The sequence below is a fragment of the Rousettus aegyptiacus genome, unplaced genomic scaffold (assembly GCF_014176215.1).
Source record: "Rousettus aegyptiacus isolate mRouAeg1 unplaced genomic scaffold, mRouAeg1.p scaffold_m13_p_7, whole genome shotgun sequence".
NCBI classification, from domain to species: domain Eukaryota; kingdom Metazoa; phylum Chordata; class Mammalia; order Chiroptera; family Pteropodidae; genus Rousettus; species Rousettus aegyptiacus.
The window spans coordinates 47,852,450-47,875,088 of NW_023416310.1; the positions used below are offsets into that span (position 1 = coordinate 47,852,450).

General features: G+C 40.5%; 1 protein-coding gene and 2 pseudogenes across 1 annotated transcript in view; all 3 read left to right on the forward strand.

Moving 5' to 3' along the window:
- Window positions 1-9,022, forward strand: part of ALMS1 (ALMS1 centrosome and basal body associated protein) — a 157,259-nt gene extending 148,237 nt beyond the window's left edge. Inside the window, 3 exon segments of the mRNA XM_036224753.1 lie at window positions 551-614; window positions 6,179-6,278; window positions 8,650-9,022. Of these exon segments, the coding sequence (XP_036080646.1) occupies window positions 551-614; window positions 6,179-6,278; window positions 8,650-8,694 (209 nt within the window). The 3' untranslated portion in view covers window positions 8,695-9,022.
- A 187-nt stretch (window positions 9,023-9,209) lies between these two features.
- LOC118606306 lies at window positions 9,210-9,325 on the forward strand (annotated as a pseudogene).
- A 3,556-nt stretch (window positions 9,326-12,881) lies between these two features.
- LOC107502879 lies at window positions 12,882-15,554 on the forward strand (annotated as a pseudogene).
- The last annotated feature ends 7,085 nt before the right edge of the window (window positions 15,555-22,639 follow it).

Consider the following 22,639-nt stretch of genomic DNA (forward strand, 5'->3'; position numbering starts at 1 on the left):
TAGTAATAATAGTTATGTAGCCTTTATGTTTTACCCAAACACTGTTCTTGTTTAATGCTTACAACACCTCCCTGATGTAATACTGTTTTTTACAGATGAGAAAACTGAGGCAAAAAGAGGTCAAGTACCATGCCCAAGATTACACACCTAATAGGCTGGGATTTGAACCCAGGTTGACTGGCTCCAGAGTCTGTGCTCTTAACAATTTTGCCATGTGTAAGAGCTCGATAAAAAATATATATATTTGAAAGCTGTGAAAACTATAAAGTACTATCTACTGCTTTCATCACAGCCTTACCTATAAACTAGGTAGTGTTTCGATTCATACTGTATAGTCTCTACCACAGACTGTTGTATCTTCAGGAGACAGGTTGCTGTTATAGTCTCCATAGTCTAACCTTGGCCTTGGCCTTGGCTATTGCTGACCATCCAGCACTGTCAGCTCACAGTAGGGGCACAAAGTCCTAGAGCTTCTTCTCCCAGCTCTTGCACACCACACCCTACCTTGTTAAGTCACTATCCACTGAAAACCCCTTCTTCTCTTGCTTAGGCTTCTTGGCTGCCCAAAAAGACAGACTCATTGGAAAGAAGGAAATGATTCAGAGGTCTAAACGGTAAGGCCAAAAAAAATAATAGTTATAAAAATACAAAATAGGCCACCTAGTGGTCTAGAGCTCTGGCTTGCCTCCAAAATAAAGGCATTCTGCTCAAGTTAAAACATTATAAGAAAATTAGTTGTAAAAGTAGTTTCTTACTTATAGCACTAAAAAAGAAAAGAAAAATAAGTAGCAGATCATGGTACGAATGACTCATACACAAGAAATACAAAGACTCCTCACTAATTGGCATGCCTTAGTCAGGCTCATCTTTATTAAAAACCTAAATATAAATAAAAAATATTTTGAAATATTTATTTGGGGCCTTACTTTTTACCTAGGCAATCCCATTTCTAGGAATTTATCTAGTATAGTAAGAAATAATGGAGTACTCTCTAAGACACATCAAGTTAAGTTTTAAAAAAAAAAATCAGGTTTCAGAAGCATGTATATACTGCTGCTATTTATGATCTTTAAAAAGAAGTATTTGTGCTTATATAGATATACTTTGTATGCTTAGAATATCTCTGGAAGGATACCCAAAAAACTAGAAATAGTGATTGCTTTTGGGAAAAAGAACTAAGTGACTGGAGTACAGAGATAACAGAAAGACTAAATTTTGGCCCTTTTATACTTTTTGAATTTTGTGTCATTGTATGTATTAGCTGTTAATTAGAGATGTGCATTTATTGATAATGAGAATGCTGTGAAATAACTAAGAGTTAACTTTTAGAGATTCATTAGCTACCTCCTAAAGTAAGAACAGTTTTATAGTCAGCATACTGCTTGAAAATAGTTTATCTTAGATAACTAAAGCATTCTTGAAATTTTGTTTTTATTCTTCATTTAGTAAACTCTTGCCTTATAGGTAATTGAAAGGGATGCTTTAATCAAGTGGTTCTCAAAGTGTGGTCGTGAGCCTCTGGAAGTTGCAGAGACCCTTTCAGGGGATTTTCCAGGTCAAAACAAATCTCAAAATAATACTAGGATGTACTGTGCCTTTTTCACTGTGTTGACAGTTGCACTGGTGATGCAAAAGTAGTGGGAGAAAGAGTAGAACTGCTGGTGCCTTAACACTATTCGAGACAGTGTCACCAAACTGTGCTTCATCTAGTAGGCATTGTATTCCTCACAGCCACCTACAAATACTGTAATGGAAGTTCACAGAGAGCACTTCTCCTGCAAACTAAGACTAATGATTGGTTTAAGGAAGAGCACTTACACCGAGGTTTGTGGCGTGAGCAGAACTGCTTTTTTCAGGAAAACAGCTTTTACTTGAAAAAATGACAAACATTATTCTGACTTAGATATATGACATTTTCTTGAAAATGAAGAAGTGAATCTGTCACTTCGGGAAAACAGCTGACAGAATTCATTGCCAAAGAGAAAATATGAGCTTTCAAGCAAAGAATAGAATTCTAGAAAACTTGTATTTACCGGTAGAAGCCTGACTAGCTCTCAGTGCTTAGACTTTTCTGATGAGATCAGCAATGACATTAACAAATACAGTGGTATTACGTAAGTAAACGTGTCAGCATTTGAAAGATCTGCAGAAGTCACTGGACCAGGATTTTCCCAGTGACTATTGCATGATGTTAACAAAATCAGGCAGGAATAGAAGATCCATTCAAAATGCAAGATAGACTGAAGTCCTCTGTTTATGTAACAGAGTACAAAAAGTTCATTGATATGGTTTCAGATTCCACATTCCAACTAATTTTTAAGAAACTACCAGTTGTCAAGCTTTGGTGTAGTTGCAAGAAAATCAACAGTTATCTGAAAAAGAATATTAAAATAGTCCTGTCTTACACACGTGTGTAAACTGGACTTTTTAAATATATACTTTAACCACAACAACATATAACAATAGAGTTAATACTGAAGCAGACATAGGAATCCATCTGCCATCTCTTAAAAGAGATTTTAAAACATTAAAAGATTTTTCAAAATATGTAAAACAGTACCACTCTTCTTACTAAAATATTTTTTGTTTCAGAGAACATATTTATTATGTATGTTAGCATATAACAGGCTTATTATTTTTATTTTTAAGTGAATTAAGAAATTAGTACTTTTTAAATGTTTAGTTTTAATTTCTAATACAGTATCAACAGATAAAATTCATATTGACCAAAATTGGACTCAATTTTTAGAAGTTTTATAAAGGGGTCCTAAGTCCAAAAAATTTAAAAACCATTGCTTCATTCTGTCACAAAATGTAATTAGGGAAAATTACACAGTGTTCATTGTGTGGCAGCTAATTAATTACACTCTACCTCAGTAAGAGGAGTTCTTATTTTAAGGAACTATGGAGCTTGCCTACAGGAAGAGAGGCAGGGCATCTTCTGTAAATTGTTAGTGCTTTTAATAGAAATATAGTTGTAGAAGTGGATTAAGTACCCATATCTGGGAAGAGACTCGGGTTTTAAACTGATACATTTTCAATAGAGTGCTTCTATTCAATTTTATTTATGGTGTGCCCCCTCCCCTTTTTTTTAATTTCAGGTGTACAACATAGTGATTAGACAGTCATATAACTTATTAAGTGATCACCCCAATAAGACTGGTACCCATGTGCCATGATATAGCCCTTTTGCAAGGAAGCCATCCACTTCCATCTGAGAATCAGAGTTGAATGGAATCTTAAAGATCATCTGGTCTACCCTTGATTGTTAGGAAACTACAACCCAGATTGAGAAAGTAGCCCAGCAAGTCAGGGCCAGAGTAGGGGTGAGAGCCCAGTGTGGGGCTCCCCCTCTGGTACTCCTTGGTCTCTGTGTTACTTGCCATCTGTCATTGCTTTCCTCCGTCAAAGATGTTTAAAAGTTTCAAGTGGGAAGAAAGGCTTTAGAGAAGAGAGAACTTGACTCTTTTAACTGGAAGCATTTCTCCCAGTTACTTCACAAACTTATTAATGCATATATTTCACTAACTTAATAATGCATATATAACTTCTTAATGTATGTGCTGGGCACTGGACTAGGTAGCAGAGCTGAAAGATAATTGATGCCAGACCACAAGTAAATAGACAGGTCCAATGATACGTAATAATTGCTTTCAAGGAGCCATTTACAAAATATAATTTCTGGCTACTGATTAGTCTGGCTCCCAGCTATCCAGCCCTGGAACACAACCTTTCCTGGTCCTAGCAGATTTTCCCTTCACACCACATGTTCTCCTTGGGATAAATCTACTTTTCCAATGACCTTTATTATCCCTTCTCTAACACTGACTCTTTTTTTTTTTTCAGTTTTACGAGATATAATTGACATATAACATTGTGTAAGTTTAAGGTGTATAATGTGATGATTTGACACATATATATTGCAGAATTTTTACCACAATAAAGTTAGTTAACACTTCCTTCACCGCACATAATTACTATTTTGTTGTTGTTGTTGTTGTTGTTGTTGTTGTTGTTGTTGTTGTTGTTATGGGGAGAACATAAAAATTCTACTCTCATAGCAACTTTCAAGTATACAACACAGCATTGTTAACTAGAGTCACTATGCTGTACATTAGATCCCCAGGAATTACACCTGAAAGTTTGTACCCTTTGCCCACCATCTCCCCATTCTCCCATCCCTCAGCGCCTGACAACCATCATTCTATTCTATTTCTATGAGTTTGATGTTTTTAGATTCCACTTGTAAAAATAGTGTGATAATACAGTTTTGTCTATCTATGGCTGACTTATTTCACTTAGCATATTGCCCTCAAGATCCATCCATGTTTTTGCAAAGGGAAGAATTTCTTTCTTTTATATAGCTGAATAATTCATTGTGTGATTACACACACACACATGTATGTGTATATATCACATTTTCTTTATTCATTCATCCATTAATGGATACTGAGATTGTTTCCATGTTGTCTTCACTGTGTGAATAATGCTGCAATGAAGATGGAGGTGCAGATATCTCTTCGAGATTGTGATTTCATCTCCTTCGGATATACACTCAGATGGGGGATTTCTGGATCACATGGTAGTTCTTCATTTAGTTTTTTTGAGGAACTCCATACTCTTTTTCCATAGTGGCTGCACCAATTTACATTCTCACCAACAATGTACAAATTTCCCTTTTCTCTACATCCTTACCAGTATTTGTTATCTCTTATCTTTTTTTTCTTTATATAACAGCCATCCTAACAGGTACAAAATGTTAGCTCCTTGTGGTTTTCATGAACAGTGACTTTTAAAAATGTATGTTTATTCCTCTTCAGTCTCTTTGCTGACCTCTACTTTTTCAATTAGTGATTCTCCTTCCTGTGTCCAAAACAGAACTCCCATACTTGCTTGAGACACCCTCTCACCCAGCTAGAAAGCTGGAACGCGGTCACCTCCAGCTGTGTCACCCATCACTGCACATGCAGCCATCCATCCAGCCTGTCCTGAAGACTCAGCTTCCTGAGTGCCCTGAGCCACTCCTCACAGCCTTGATGCGGGCCGACCTCTGTTCTCTCCCCGCTCCACACCCTTCTCTAACATATTTCCCACAGACTCTCTACATCATCTCCAATGATTTTTTTTTCTATCTTGTAGAAAACTTTGAAAAATATAGAGAAAAATAGAAATAAGAAAATAAATGCCACTCAGAATCCTTCCATCTAAACATAACACTCTTCCTGTTTCTGACAGGAGTGGGGCTTTTGCAGAGACTTGTACTGACACATTTTTTTCACCCTAACTTGTTGATCAGACCATATATACAGGTTTGTAGCTTGCTTCATTTTGCTCATCATTATATTGTGAACATTTTCCCATATCGATAAAAAATTTTTGAAACATCTTCTTTATACTTTGTAATAATTCCATTACATTCCATTATCTGTTTAATTCATTTTTGTTGGAAATTTAGATTCAATATATCAAATGTATGTTTGACATGTTCCTCCCTACTTAAAATCAGTGGAATCCCATCCCCGATAAGACACAGCCCACGGTTTTCACATGGCTGCAAGACCCTCCACAGCCTACCTCACCTTCACCCCGTCTGCTTCCCACTTGCTCACCTGCACTCCAATCTGTCAAGCTTTGACTCCATTCTTACCATACTCCCTTCTTCTTTCCACTTTCTGACCCACCTCAAGTGCTATCTCTTCGCCAGTCTTCCTTGACCTTTTGTTAGAATTTCTTTTTCTATAAACACTGTGTAGCCTTTTGGAGATATGAGCATCATCGTACTTTCTTTCCCCTTATTTCTTTTATGTTTAAAAATATAATATTAATATATGTTCATTATCTTATATTGAAAATATACATTTCGCATGTAGAGTCAAAAGCAGTTTATCTGCACCTCTTCGTCCCACTCTTTTCCCAGAAGTAACCACTATTAGGATTTTATTGTGTTTTTATTTATCTGTCTCCTCTTCCAGATCATAAGCACCCCAGGCCAGGGTTCTTTGTGTCCAAATGTCTTAACAAGAAGCTGAGCACACAACAGGGGCCCAGAGCCTGTCCTGGAGGAACCAAATGCCTTGAAAGCAATAGAGCTTAGGGAGGTGTGATGGAAGAGCCTGTGTGCCCCTGTTGCCTGGTAACCTCTCTGCTTTCTGTATTTCCACTTGTGCCATTCCTTTAGGATTTATGAGCAGCTTCCAGAAATACGGAAGAAGAGAGAAGAGGAAAAGAGAAGATTGGAATATAGGTCATACCGTTTGAGAGCCCAGCTGTATAAAAAGGTCAGTCAGCCCTAGAGCAGGATTGATCAAGTTCAGCAAGGGAAAAATAAATTGAGAGAAACACACCTGACCTGTTTGAATTAACAGTATTTGGAAAGTGAACTTAAACTTATAATGCTTTGTACCACTGTTGAAATTTGGAAGATAAAAGCACCTGTGGCTAGATTTCAAATCTAAACATAAAAAGGCAAATCTTTAAAAGGTACCATCCAGGCATACATTTGGAAGGAAGCCACATTTCATCCTTAGGAGTCAGTTTAGATGTATGTCATGCTGAAAATGTTCACTCTATTTGAATTGTTGGGTTTTCATTCCAGGGTCCAAGTGATAGTTTTATTCCCCTTATGGGTAAATCATATACCTCTAAAACTTTTGAAGTAAACTGGAAAATGTCCAAGTACAGCTTAAGAGTCGGCAGCTTAGGGAGACAGAGCCTCAAAACTGCCACCATACCTGCCCACAGCCTCAGTGGAGTCCGTGGTGCTATAGGGCCCAGAACCTCACAGACCAGGGGACTTGCTAGCAATTAATTCCTTGAGAAACCAGAGGGGCTGCTGTGCGTGAAGGTCCATATCCTTCACTGTCTTTGTTTTAGACAGTGAGGACTCTGAAAGTCTGAAACCGAAAGACAAGTTCATATCAGAATGTGGGATTGGAAAACTGCCGGAGTACACCCCAGAGCTCTGGCCAGGCTCCCTCGAGTGCATGGCCTATCCAGTGTGTCAGCATCAGGCCTTTCATTGTGTTTGTGTATTTGTGAACTAATGGATGGATGAGTCTATCAGGATCATAAATTACCTATATTTGTATAGAAATACACCCTCCCTTTGATTTACACTGATTATTTGTTCCACACGTCTTCTTTTTACATAGAAGAAAACTGCATAAAAAGAGTCCACCAGTACAAAAAAAAAGTACTAGAGAAATAGGCCGATATAAGTCATAAAAATATTTATTTCACATGTTTTCACAAAAAATGCTAATGAAAATTCAGAAAAACTAAAATAAATTTTATTCGCTGTTGGTGCCTATACTATAATCTAAAATAGTCAACCTTCTCTTTTTAACTGGCACAAAGTGTCACTGTCTTCAGTACATGAAACATTTGGAAGGACTACTTCAGTTTCATTGCTTATGTTTATATTTTTAGGTGGTCTTTTTCCAACCCCATCTTTTGCTAAGTTTTCATAAATTTTTCAATATTCATTACATTTTTTAAAATCTTTTTGAAATTTTATGGCTCGTTAGATGTTTGGATCAATATCTAGAATTGCAGTTTCCAGTTTTGTGGCCAATAGAAGAGCTTTGTAAAGATTTTCCACAGTGAATAAAACTAGTTCAAGGTCACCGCCGTATTCATCAACAGGAGAGGCTTCAGATATTAAATGAATTAGTTCATCATCAGTTAATTTTGATCGACTAGTAGTTTGTTAATATCATTCACATTGAAATTGTCAGACTCTTCTTGAAATTTATTTAATACATTAATAATGCCAGTTAATCCCTTCTTCAGTTTTTAGAACCAGATTCCCTAGTGCAGCCAGTTCTTGCCATATTGCTTTTCAGCAAGCATTTAAAGCTGACAGCTTTATATCATTCAAAGCTAAAGCAATATTCTTGATACAACTTAAAACTGTGTATTTATTCCAGCCTTCTTTAACTGTTAAGTGGTTCATTATCTTCAAGTTTATTAAAAATATTAAAATTTTGTTTAACATAATTAATTTTAAAGGCGGAGATAACGCCTGATCTCAAGTTTGGATCAAGGAAGTTGTATTTGGTGGCAAATATACAACTTTTATATTTGGATGTTGTAAATTATGTGGATGATCCAGGTGCATTATCTAAAAGTAAAAGTATTTTAAAAGGAAGACATTTTCCTTCATATATTTTTCAGCTTCTACAACAAAACATTTGTAAACCAATCCCGAAAAACATCAGTAGTCACCTGTGCTTTTTTATTTGCCATCCAGTGAACGAGATCATTAACAATCGTGTGCTAGTATTAGTTCTTTGTATGTTGCTGAGTTAAAAAGAGTAATCACCAATAATGAAAAAGAACCACATAAATGGAAACTGCATATAAAAAGTACACATAAATGGAGGGAATATTTACTGCAAATAAAAACCTCATATAAAAAATAAAACGTAAATCGAGGGACAGGTGTAATTGATATTGATTATAAATCATCTTAAACACCTCAGGAAGTAATTTTTATATAATTGCCATAGTTTCTGTAGCTCAGGAAGATAAAGCACACTGGAAGGTAGAACCACACTGGTCTCCAGCGATATGTCTAGGGTAAAGACTGCCTGTCTGCCTCATAGCAAAAGTTTCTAACTTCTTTCCTGTCTTTCTTTTCTTCCACAGAAAGTGACCAATCAACTCTTGGGGAGAAAAGTTCCCTGGGATTGACATAAGATTATTTTCCTCAGAGCCTTGGAATTTTATTTTGTCAACCTGAAGAAGCACAATCTTTACTTTTATGAGTTTGGTTTAATAAAACTAACTCTTTGTCTATGTGTAATTTAGAAGTAGTAACCTTCTAAAGAGTCTGGGGCAAAGTGGTGATTAAGATAATTAATGGTTTAAAAGCAATATTTTCTCTACAGTAGCCTTGCCCACTGGGTCATTTGTTACAACAATTTTATCTCTTAATTCTAGCCAAGAATAAGTCCCTTTTTGTATGTGTTTTTATACTTTTAGAAAATAAATAACTTCTTGTTGACTCATTGTAAAGCAAGCAACAGAGGGTCATTTCTTTCCCATCTGGAGATATGTTGGGAGCTATGCAATGTCTCCCCTGAATTGCGTAGGGAGCCTCCATCTAAAAGCATTGATCGGACATGGTTCCATAGTGTAGCAGTTAGCACAGCTGCTTTACATGCAGAAGGTCCTGGGTTCATGCCCCAGTGGAGCCATAATCCATGGTCTATTGCCATGCCACCCTGAACAAGCCCGATTCCTGATCTTGGAAGCTAAGCAGGGTCAGGCCTGGTTAGTACTTGGATGGGAGACCACCTAGGAAGACCAGGTGCTGTAAGCATAAATAATAACAAATAATAATGAAAAAGAAAATAAATAAAAGCATTGATCAAGGGAAATGGGCTGTGAGAATGAAATGTGAAATGTGGCCCTTCTTTAGAAACACAGCTCAACGTGGCAAAACCCTATAATGGACTTTGTGGAGAGGGTGTCTGGTTAGGGGACCCAGTGGGCATCCCCAGAGACTCCCTGCAAACACAAGCACCTCAGGTCCAGGGCCTCTCCTCAGCCTCATCCCAACTGCCTCAGGGGTTGGCTTTGTAGGTGGAAAGAAAGGCCACTAGTCTTTGGTGAATTTTTCTCCACCCTCTTGTTTTCAGTATTGAAGCCTTAACCATTTCTCATCACACATGGAACCAGTGTTTAAAACATGGAAAACCACTTCTGAAAAGCAGGAGTGAATACACGTGATAATGCACATAGAGCATTTAATCCTGTGACATGGAATTACAGATAAGGTAGGCTCAAAGTTAAGCAGGTGAAGGTACTAAGCAGCCTTATTTTTATTCTAAGTTCAGCAAAGCTGCAGCAGGGCAGGAGGGGCCAGTTGCCTCCCCAGAAGGCTTCCTCAGAGGCCATATCAAAGAGCAGGCTCTGCCACCAGGCACAGCTCAGAGCTTTCAAATGGCGCCACCTAAGCTTCCTTCCTAACCCAGAAGAAGGCTGTGAAGACCGCTCGGCTCGGTGAAAACGACCAACGATATGTGCATGAGAACTACTAGTTCTCTGTAGTGCTGGGCAAGGGAATTAACCATTTTGGGCCAGTTTACCTATAAAGCGAGAGGGTTGGTATGGTCTAATCCCCCTTTCAGCTCTCAAATGCTGTGACTATTGACATGTGGGAACTTTCACAACTATGATAACTACTATTGAGAATCCAAACAGGAAGCGATTGATGGAAACCTGAGTCTGCAAGGAAACAGGGCAGGGTGGAGTCAGATTAGGAATGATGAGTGTGATTCTCTTTATGCCTTGACTGTGTCACCCAGGCACCTTCTCAGAGCATTAGGTTCAGGGTCTGGGAAGCAATGGGTGGCAGCTGGCAGCCCTCTGCTCATAGCCCCTGCCAGAGCACACATTTGGAATGCTACCTCGGGTGCCCTGGGGAGAACCGTGACCATCTCCACTAGGTTCATTTAAACACGAAATCTACAGACTTGTTTCCACATTAAGACGGTATTTTCCCAGGCCACCAGGCCCACCTCCCCCCACCCCCCGCCCCGGCACAGTCAGTGCAGAGTCAGAGCACAGCATGAGAGGGGCGCTGAGAGTTCTCACGGTGCAGTTTTCCCTGAGTGCCCTTGCAGAATCCAAGCACTGGCTTCACAAGTAATCCTAGCTCCTCTCCTAGAATCTGTTCTGCCCCCAAAGTTCAGGATGGCTCCCCTACTCTGCCTGTATAGGTCCAGGCTGAGCACCTAGCAAAAGCCACAGAGTTCACCACTTGCGCTGTCACTCCTGTGGCCATTAGGCCGCTCTGTCCCCACTTTCCACCAGCCACACATACCCCCGTGCCAGGACCTTGGTCTGAAAATGCCTTTTCCCAGACCTGTCAACATCTTGAGCCTAATTTCGAAGCTAAGAGCTTTTGTCCAGGGAGGAAGCAGGGGAGCAGTCCTCATACTCAGGAGACACCCACCTGGTGCCATCATCTGACAGGCAGGCATCAACTCCAGACCCCAGAAAATAACTAGGAAAGAAACTCTTCATTAGTAAGCCCCACAAGGGCAAGAATCATATTTCCTTGTTCCCTTTGTGTTTCCAGAGCCCAGCACACTGTAGGCACATGGGTGACTCAATAAGGATTTGTTAAATGGCACACAGGATGATCAGTCCCGATTTCTAGCCCGAGGCTGTGGCAAAAAAACTTCAAAGAGATCTAATTGATAGTTTATATGAGGCACCTGAATGTCATGAGGTTATCTGTAAACATCCGATAGAGTTTTAGGTTGAATAAGTGATAAATACATAGAAAACTAAACTACCAATAAAAGATCATTACCATTTCCAAGAAAAAAAAATATGAAACAAAAATCTACAAGAGAGGATAAGTAATCATAGTTGTACTACGTAGCTTAGCTTAAAATAAACATAGAATATTGAAGTACCCCAATCGGTGACCTAACCACTTTGGGGAAGCTGGGGAATGGGAAGAGTTTGTATGAGTGGCGGACACATGACCAAACCCTCCTGTTGGGTAGTCAACAGACAAGATCAAAACTGAACAATCAAGAAGGAGCCACACGAGCCTATCAAAGAAGTGGAAGTAAGTGTGCACAGGGAAGTGGAAGGGCTGTTTCACATCACAAATCCTTAGAACTCTGAAATTGGTAGGTACTGTATGATTTTGACAGATTTTTTAAATATTTTAAAAATTAGATGAATGTGAAAAGTGAAATTAAAATATTAGAAGTAAATATAGGAGAATATCTCTGAGACTTAAAAATGTCTTAAGGCACACAGAGTACAAACCCTAAAGAAAAAGATTGATAAATTCAGTCAATAAAATGTAAAAATACAAAGCGCAAATGGGAGAAGATAATAGCAGCACATATAACCAACAAAGGATTTGTATCAAAAATATATACTTTAAAAACTAAGAGTCAAAAAAATTTAAGGCAATCTATCGGAAGTTGGGCTAAATAAAACAAGCAGGCAATTTCACAAGAGAGCAGACACAACTGGACTGCACACATGAAAATCTGCTCAACTTTATTATAATCAGGGAAACGCACATTTAGAATAAAAATACCTTTTTTTTCCACTCACTAGATTGGCAAAATGAAATTCACATGCTCCTTAAGGGAGTTCGGGTTCACTCTACAACCAGCGATTCTCGGTGTGCACCAGGAAAAGGGGCACACCAGTTATCAGCCCCAGGAAGGTACGTGACAATGTTCATAATTGCAAAGAATTGGAAACAAGTCCGATGTCCTTGGACAAGGGAATGTTTAAACAAAGTGGTATATTCACACAATAGAATCTAGACAGAAAAGAAAATGAACGACAGCTACGCACATCAACTTTGATAAATCCTATGAACAATTTTGAGTCAGAAATGGCAAACTACAGAAGAAAATTGTATGACAGCATTGTTTAAAAATGAGTCAGATCAATATATTGTTTAGGGATACATATGGACACATGGTTTTAAGATGATAGATGGATGGTAAGATTGATTTCAAAAAAACCAGAATAGTGAATACCTCTAGAGGATGATGGAATCGGAGAAGAGAGATAGTTTCTTATCAAAAATAGTGACATCTTGAAGATCGCTATGACACTGCTGTCGCCATGAGCGGGGCCTTTGCGATCACGCCAGGGCCAGGCTGCCTCCGCAGCTGCGGGAACCACAGCCTCAGGCATGAGGTGGGCCTCCCGCTGTGGCCTGCCTCCCTTTCCCACCCCCACCCCCGCCCCCCTCCCCCCCCCCCACCTTGGCGCGCCACATCCCGACTCTGGGCACGCCCAGGGAACGTGTCCCTGGCTGCCTACTGCTACCCACAGGCCCTGAGCAGGAGCACTACTATAGAGAGGTGATGCTGGTGAGGCACAAGCAGTACCGGCAGGCAGTAAGTGTGTCAACAAAACACTGAACCTCCGAGATCCTGAGCTGCCCAAAAAGAAGCCCAGCTATTGTCTCAGCTGAAGCACCCTATAGTCATCTCCTGCAGCAGTCCCCAACCTTTTTGGCACCACAGACCCATACTTCTATGAGGATCTAATACCTGATGGTCTGAGGTGGAGCTGAGGCTAAGATCCTGGTGCTGGGAAGCGCTACAAATACTGATGAAGCTTTGCAGCTACTCACCTCCTGCTGTGCCCCCCACCCACCCCCGGAACCCACAGGGAGTCATGGAAGGCAGGGGATGGTCTGCCGTACATCGTCATGGGCTTCTGTGAAGGAGGTGATCTGTAGGGAAAGCTCAAGGAACAGAAAGAGCAGCTTCTGCCTGAGAGTCAAGTGGTGAAGTGGTTTTTTTCAGATAGATATGGCTGCAATATTTGCATGAAAAACATATCCTTCACCAAGATCTGAAAACTCAAAATGTCTTCCTAACAAAAATAAACATGATCAAAGTGGGTGACCTAAGAATTGCTGAAGTGTTAGAGAACCACTGTGACATGGCTAGCACCCTCATTGGCACACCCTACTCCACGATTCCTGAAGTGTTCCCAAACAACCCCTACAGCTGTCAGTCTGATATTTGAGCTCTGAGATGCTGTGCTTATGAAATGGCCACCCTGAAGCATGTTTTCAATGCAAAAGACATGAATTCTTCAGTTTATCGGATTATCGAAGGAAAGCTGCCACCAATGCCGAAAATTTATAGCCCAGAGCTGGCAGAACTGATAAGAATAACGCTGAGCAAAAGGCCTGAAGAAAGACCCTTTGTTAGGAGCATCCAGAGGCAGCCTTACATAAAGCGTCAATCACCTTGGTTTCGAGGCCACAAAGGCAAATACCGCCAAAAATAACATTTAAAATGGTGACTCTAAATTCCATAGTTCCTGGATAAGGCTGAAACAAATCATGAAGTAGATCCCCTCAAACATTCTTCTGAGGGCTCCAAGGCATTATGTAATGGGCGAAGAAGACAAAGATTTATCCCAGGAGAAACACATGGTCAGTCATTGGTTCCTGGAAGACACCTGAGTCCACACCTGCAAACTGGACATGAGCTGGACTACAGAATCACTAGCCACAATTGGTAGAATGAATATTGACATCTTACCTGCAGAAAGGGACTTGAGCAATGGCTTAGTTCAAGAAAATGATCCAAGACACTTAGATGCCTCTAATGAGCTAGAAGTTAATGCAATATTTCTCAAGTGAAGGAGCGGTGCAAGATAACACTGGGTCGAGCACTCACCCTGGAAACCTAATTCCTACATGGTCTTCTGATGATGTCACTGGGGAAAGGAATGAGCCAGTGAAGCCTCTGCAGCCCCTAAATAAAGACCAAAAGCCAAAGGACCGAGACCAAGTTGCTGGTGAATTACAGAAAAAGAGGACAGAATCCACCAGGTTTACAGCCACACAGCTCTGGATCTGCACTTTTCCTGTCTCAACAATGATGGCAAGAGAAAACAGACCGAATCCAGTGGGGAAATGAGACAGTTCCAAGAGGCTACTCCTCTACTTTTGCCTTCTCTTCCCTCTGTTGAAAACATGGATGTCACAATGAGCCAAAAGGACACTGAAACCCAAAGCAGAGTGATCGCTGGGTCTGTGAGCAGTTGGAGAATCAGTGTGATGTTGTCATCAACAAATCAACCATTATCAGCGAGAGGAAGTGACTAAAGCAGTCACAGGGAGACCTAGTGCCCTCAGGCCCTTCAATGAGGGGAGCTTCTCTGAGAGCAGCCAGGTCAGGGGAGCCACAAAAAGGCCAGCGCACCCCTGCCCCATGCTGAATGAAGCTTTGCTCGGGAAAGAATGCTCACACACTGTTTCTCTGAGGAGGAGTGACATTCTTCAAGTTCAACTGAAAAATCAGATTGGGATTCCAAGAAAGGGAAAGGTTATACAAATGAAATGAGAGGCTTGGTACAATTGATGACTCAGACCCTAAGGAGAGCTGTGAAGATCTCCCAGTGTCAGAATTTAAACTTCATCAGGATGCACTACCACTTCATGGGGAAGTTGTAGAAGAGGCAGAGGAACTCCATTTTAAAGAGCTGCCTTTAGTTATGCCAGATTCTGAAAGATCAGAGTAGTAGAAGTCTTAAGAGCTGATGTAATCCATGGCCTGGAGATTCAGCTTTTAGAGCAGGTGTATGATCCTTTGGAAGAGGATGAATTGGAGAGAAAAGTACATTTGCGGGAGCACGTGGATGAAAAGTATATGGCTTATAGTGTGAAAGCTTGCCAGTTGAAATTTTTTGAGAAAATGTGAACTTTTGAGAATTCATTCTAATCTGCTGCCAGAACTAAAGACCTACATTCAAAAGTTTTCGGTTTATATAGAAACAAAGCTATAATGATGGCTGGGGGCCATTCACCATCTTTGTATCTCCTTGGAGTTTTTTTGTTTGTGTGTCTGTTTACTGGAAAAAAAAAATGGAACAGAACAGAGTAATAATATGAAGCAAGCTCACAAAAGAAAGAAGAAAAACTTTGGCCATCTTATTCTCTTTATTAGGAAAAATCTAAGACTTTGTTTGGTTATTGTTTACTTAGCCCTAAAACCAACAACTTTATATCTAGAGCTTTATTTTTTTAGGTACTAATCAGCTTGAGTATAGGAACATATAATATTGGATTAGAAGTTTTATATTGTACTATAGTGATAAAAGCAATAAGAGAAATAAATGACACAATATGTCCAGTGATATCACTTGTCATTGCTAATAACCTTAGGTAGTAGTTGATAAAATTTTTAAGTTAATTCACAATTCTGGGAGTAGAGTGAAAGAATATGAAGTTGTACCTAGTACTTGAGCAATTGAATTCATTCTTTATATATTGATGAATATTTAACATCTTATTTTCACGTAATACGCACCTCATTTAGGGTATACAAGAATTAAAACTAAGAGATATTTTGGCTTCGTAAATTAATATGTTTTTACACGCTGGTTTTTTTTTTTAGATGTATTTTTACATTAGTGAAAACACTTCTTAAACACTAATTTCTTTTCCAATTAAGCAATTTGTAAGTAGAATCCAGCTTCTTTTAGTTATGCTGAACATATTTGTCTCCTGAAGTTTGACTTCTTATACATTAAGATACTGGTTGTCTTCCTATATTTTAAATGTATGACTAAATATCACATATTTTATTAGTTGTTTAATAAGGGGTAATGCCCCTCTAGGAAATAATTCTAATAAAAGTCTTAATTAGTTTAAAAAATAAAAGGATAGTAATACCTTTCTTGTTCTTTAGTTAGGTTCATGGATATTCATTTTATTATGTTATAATTTATGTGAGATTATTTTATGTGTATCGAATATCTTCTAATCATATAGTAAGCAGTTTGTTGAACAAACATTAAGTAGTTAAACATAATTCCTAGCTCTTAAAAACAATGCTGCCATAAATATCAGGACCAAACTTTGTCTCTAAGTGCTATTCATAGACAAAAAAAGGGCCACATGCTAAACCTAACAAGCATAGGGGAGGCCTGCAAACTCGGAGACTGAAATTAACCACATAAGATGGTCTGAATATAAAAATTCCTAACTAAAAACAGGTCATGGCAGGTAGTCACATCCTAGGCCTGCAGCTTCCTTGACAATGGTCCATCTTTACCTTAAGTGAGCCTGTCTATTGTCTTTTTGCATCCACATTAACATACCCTTGAAGTGTCCAAGTTATCCAACCTCCTTTTTCCAACCTCTCAGGAGACAGCCCACCGCACAGGAGACCACAGAACCCCTCGTGATTATCTTGTTCCCACATACCACTTCTATGTGCTATAAATGATAATTATTAACTATATTGTACCCACCAATGTAAAAAATGTATGTGTCTTTCCATTTTACTTTTTATCCAATCCCAGAGATTTCTCTGTTTTGCTTTCTCCCACCTCCTTAATCTATTACCAACAATTTCACATAACCCTCCTTACATCTTCTTCTCTGATTCTAATGTATAAAATAAGCTGTAAAACTGCCATTCGAAGAACATTTTCTTAATCCATTGAGATTTTGCTTCCCTACAATTGTCCTCAGTTTGGCTCAGGTAAATCCATTAAAATTCTCTACAGATTTGGACGTTTCTTACCTTGACATTTACTTGGCACAGTCGGCAGGATTCCAAAGCCCACCAAGGTCCACCCTGCAGACCTGTGCTAGGTACCAGCAGGGATACAATTGTGACCTACCGGTTCCTCACTTTGCATCGAGTGAACGTGGGTGAGCTTTTCTTGGAATTCCAGGCCACCCAGATTTAAGGCAGGAGATCTTGACTTTATTTGAGCTGTTTTTTAAAATCCTCGAGGTGGCATTAAGGTTAAGTGTTGAGATAACCCAGGCTAAGGGCAAGGGTCAAGATAACTCAGGGACAGAAGAAAAAATGGGTGACTGTTTTTGATTTTGGCTTTTCAATTGGAATTGTTTCCTGCAAGTCTGAACAAAACCTTTGCTAGATAAATGACAGTCAGAACTCAGTTTGGCTGTAAATATACAGAGAATTTATGCCCTCCAGCTCAAATTCTGGTTATTTTTGGTGACTAAGAATCTACCCGGAGGTGTTTGAGGGTACTCCTCAAAACAAGCTCGTCCACATAGGGAATTCCAGCACAACTATAATTAAATAATTTACTCATCTGGGGACTGTACAGGAAGGCTGGTTACCGAGTGCTCTGACTCGTTGCAGTTGCCTGACACAACAGGGGAGAGAAACCAAGACACATAAGAAGGTTGAAGCACTTGGGAGGTTATGTCACACTTAAACCCACTACGCAACATCCTTAGAAATTTGTTCAGACTCTACAGATCTCAAATATAGATAGATAGATAGATAGATAGATAGATAGATAGATAGATAGATAGATATAGCATGGGAGATCGTGCCTCCTAGGCCAACGAGTCCCCAGCCTCCATAACACTCCTGCAGACGTATGATTCCTAGGGAACCTTTACTTGCAGGTACATACAGAAATGGTAAGATTTAACAAGAAGTGATATTGACTTGAGATGGCCAAAATGGAGTTCTCAGACACTAAATTAATGTTTTCTGCACACTTAGAAAAAGCAGGCTCTACAATCAAACCATATGCACGGGAAGCTTACCTCAGCTGGCCAATAGAAGCCTTTGAAATGGAACACAGAGAGACCTCCTTCTCTCCAGGAAGTTACTAAGAACACTTTACAGGTTGTCTCTGAAAGAAAGGCTTCTGAAGCTGTTCAGAACCAGCACACACACGCCTTTCCTCTTCTCCAACTGCCCTATTCTACTCTGAACTTTGTTGTGTGGACTCTCTCTCTTTTCATCCTGTTCCCCTCGCTCTTCTGCACCACCTGCACCACAGCTCTCTACTGACCTCGGGGACACTCAGAGTAGAAGACCAGATCAGGCTAGACAGGAAAAAATAATAATAATAAGATATTCAGCAGCTTCCCTTGGAAGAAGCTGTCTCAGGCAACAGGGAACCAATGACTGTATATGTTCCCTGAACCAGATAGCACAGAACTAGGGAATCTACTGAAGAGACTCACGACCCGCTCTGGGACTCTGATGAGTTCTCACAAGAATTTGATTGAACTGTTAGAACATATATGATCCTGGCTATTCTGATTTATCCTAATTAACACACCTACTGGTTTCTGAGAGCAAAGCCACAGATTACAAAGCAAGGCTTGCTGGGAAACTCCTGTAGAGGAGTCTCCTTTCAGCGTAAAAAGTCAGGTCAGGAGAACTAACATGGGATTTAGAAAAAGAAAACCAGAAGCAAGCGCAGGGCTGCTCCCAGGGCTGCGAGAGGGCACTTCACCTTCTCTTCACCCATACATTAGGAAAAATTGAAATTACCGGAACGGGGGAAACAACTGGGGCCCTTGAAGAGCCTGGGGCTACTTCATCTACTCTTGGCTCCACCCAAAAAGTTGTCCTCTCCCTCAGACGAGGCTTCCTTATGAATGGTGGGTAAAAGCTAATCCACTCATGTCTGTTTTTGATTAAGAACCTATTCCCTTCCAGTTAGGGAATGTTATGTGGAAACAAACATTTTGCTAGTCAAAGCTGCCCCAGTTCACCTGATACAGTGAGACTTTTTTGAAACCAGTGATGCCCACATATCCTTTTCCCAGAAGGGTGAACTGTATTGAGAACTAAATGAATCAGACCCTGAACAAATTAGGGAAATGATGATTTTAAAGGTGCCTCCAAGAAAGGAAATCAGTCTTGAGACTGACTGAATATTCGTTACAGGATGTTTTGACCCAACTTTGGGCCTTTTCCAGTACAGATATTGGCAAGACGAAGTCCATCACATGTAATAAAACAAATGTTGTTAATTCTAAGCCTCTACTTAATATTTGCCCATTTCCTTTAAGACCAGCTGCAGTAGCTAAAAGGAGCTTGTTAGACAAGATCACCTTAAAAAGGTGGGGGGCTTATATTTCCATGTATGAGCCCCTGTAATTCTTTGATCCTTCCAGTAAAGAAATCCAATTGGTAAGAGTACAGATTTGCACAGGATCTCGAAGCAATAAAATGACACCTGCGATTCCAAATCCAAATTCCTTATTATCAGCCATTCCTGTGGCCTGCCATTCTCTGGAACATTTTCTTAATCTGCTGGGATTTTGCTTCCCAGCAATTGTCAGTTTGTCTCATATAAACTCATTTAAATTCTCTGCAGGTTTGGACATATCTCACGTGTTTCTCACCATCAACACCTTTGTAAGCCTGCTCCTTAGGGAGATTCCTTCCCTTATGCTACACAAAGGAACTCAGGGAATCTTTTGACGGGCCTGATCACCTTTACATGATTACATATCCAATGATGCTCATTTTCATTAAAAACCCGTGTCCTACTCAATAAGCAAAGGGGGAGAGATTCAAGTAGTCAAAACTCCCAACTTAGAGTTAAGTTCTCTTCTCTAGCAGGGTCCCCTGAGTATCCTTTCAGGGAGCTGACGTGCCTCCTCCCCCAGTAGTGTATGTAGGTTTCTGCTCCTGAGTGCACGTCTAGTGTGTGTGTGTGTGTGTGCGTGTGTGTGTGTGTGTGTGTGTAGGGGTACTGCAACAAGAGTCACGATCTCTGGCCCTGGCTGTCCCTCGTCTAAGCTGCCTTGTTCTCCAGGGCACTCTCTTTGGTTCCTCTGAGACCCTCACCTGGAATAGTGGACTATAGCTCCTGTGACGTAGGAGATAGGTTTTCCTCTGACTACTCCCCTCCTGACTCCCCAAACCTGGTGTCTAATTGTTGCTCCACAGACTCTCAGTCCTCCTGTCCAGGACTGCAAATGGCTCCATGCCAGCCTCTTGACTGTGCATGTCAGTACCAAATCTGGTTCCCAGAAAACATTCCTGCATCCTCTATTCCAGCAGACTCTGGAGGGGAAGGCCAACTCCAAGGCCATGCCCGAGCAAGACCCCATGCTCACTCTTCTGATTTCCCTGGGGTGAGTCCACGGAGCCTTTCCAGCTGCAGGAAAGGCATATCAAGCTGTCCAGAGCTGCAGGCCTGCCTTGATCTGTAGTCATGCCCCTTGCATTGTACTTCCTCTCTGAAGTGGCCATGGCACTACGGTAAGTGGATTATCATAGCTTAATACAGTCTTTTATTCTGTAGGGCCTGGTGGAAATGGCAAAGGGCCAAGACTTGATCCTTCCATACTCCACTTCCTAGACTTCTGAGGGGAAAGGTGGTCACCTGGGGCATGGACTCAAGTTTGGAATTCTGGGTAGCGTCCACAGAAGGGCTGCCAGACATAGCAAATAAGATACGGGACTCCAAATTAACTTTGAATTTTAGATAAACAAACTTTTAGTGTAAGTCTATCTTGTGCAATATCTGAGACATCCTTAAACTAAAACATTATTCACTGTTTATTTGAAATTCAGATCTAGGTGGTGTCCTGCATTTTAGCTGGTAACTCTAGTCCACAGGTATTAGAGGACAGCCTTAAAATGGAAGGGGCAGCAACGGGACACATGCTCATGTAACAGCAGCACGAAACCTTCCAGTTGCTGTGTGGGTTAGAGAAATAAGGCAGGTGAAAGGGGAGAGAGGAGATGGAGAGAAGCCCTGTTGACATTAGGAGGTGGCCTCCAGGCAACCCAAGGGTGCTGTGTGCCAGGAAGGGTTTTGAATCTGTCTCAAGCCAGACAGGAGAGTTGCTTGGAAAGCCAGTCTTGAAGAGGATAGAAAATCTCTTCAAAGGCACCTGGGAGCCAACTTCAAAGAGAACTGGAGGGCAAGAGAAGGCCAGCCTTCCGTAAGGAGTGACACTGTCCGCACAACAGAGCAAAAAGCACCGTCAGAAAACGAATTTAAATTAAAGATGCCAATGAAATAAATAAAAATCCAATGAGATAGAAAACACAAACAGCCGTTGAGAGTGAAGGGCAAAGGAAGAAACACAGGACAAATCTCGTGATTCCAGAGGAGGCAAATTCATAGAGACAGAAAATGGAATATCAGTTCTTAGGGGCCATGGAAGGGAACAGGGAGTTAGTGTTTAGTGGGTACAGATTCTGTTTGGGATGGTGAAAATGGTCTGGGGATGGATGTTGGTGATGGTCTCGTATCAATGCGAATGTACCGATGCTGCTGAATTGTAGGATTAAAAATGATTAAAATGCTAAATTTTATGTTATGTATATTTTCCACAGTAAAAACATAAATGAAACATAAGGAAAGGAGTTATGGCTTCTAAGAAATAAAAATCAGACGTCAAGAAATTTGTAGAAATACGTGGATTTGAAAAGTCTAAACTAAAATATTTAAATGTCAACAGAAGAGACTTTACAATCTAAAAGGCATGATGTTTATAGGTAATAAAAGGTAAGAAAATAATTTTTAAAACATGCTAAAGCCAGGAATTTATAAATTACGGTAATATACATATAACAGACCTAAGGAGTGTGCGTGATAGGCAGGTTCGTCCTGCTCACCCTTCTGTCTCTCATCAAGCAGTTCGAGTTCAAAAATCCCAGGTTACCAACATCAGAAGCCTCCAGCTGTTTCTTGGTGCTTCCAAGGAGAAGCTATTCGTGTCTTCAGTACTTGGGAGAAAGGGACCCCCCCACGTTGCACCCCACAGACAACAGACCTCCTGGTTTCCAGTCCCAGCTCTCAGAATGGCCCATGTTGAGAACTGCACTGGTGCCAGCCTTCCGACCAAACCAAGTTCCCCTGATCCCCCAGGCTTCTGGTAGGGTCTGGGCTCCCTCCCAGCACCCCATCAGGGTGCTCTGGCCCCCTGGTTCCTAGACCCACAAGCCATGGAAGTGTTCACTTTTCCCCATGGATGCCTCCCTACCTCATTGGACAGCTGCTTCAGCAACAGGTGCCTCTATCTCTGCTTCACACACCACTTGAGATCAGAGTCCCCCCAAACGGAGCTGTTGGGTGGAGGGAATGCCTTTCAGGTTCAATCTCTCTTAAGGGTCCTTAGGTCATAGCTTTAGATGGCTCCAGGGAGATGTCTTACCTTTTTGTCCAGGCAGCTGATAATTTTAAAACCTGTCTGACACATGGTCACTAGTCCGTATTTCCTGCAGAGTTGTTCTTAAAATAAACTTCTTATACCGAGACTCGGATTTAGAAAAATCTGAATTAGGTTATCCCCAGAATACAAATTTGAGCATTTTCACACTCATGTTTTTCAGGAGGTAACTACCAGGCTTGTAATACA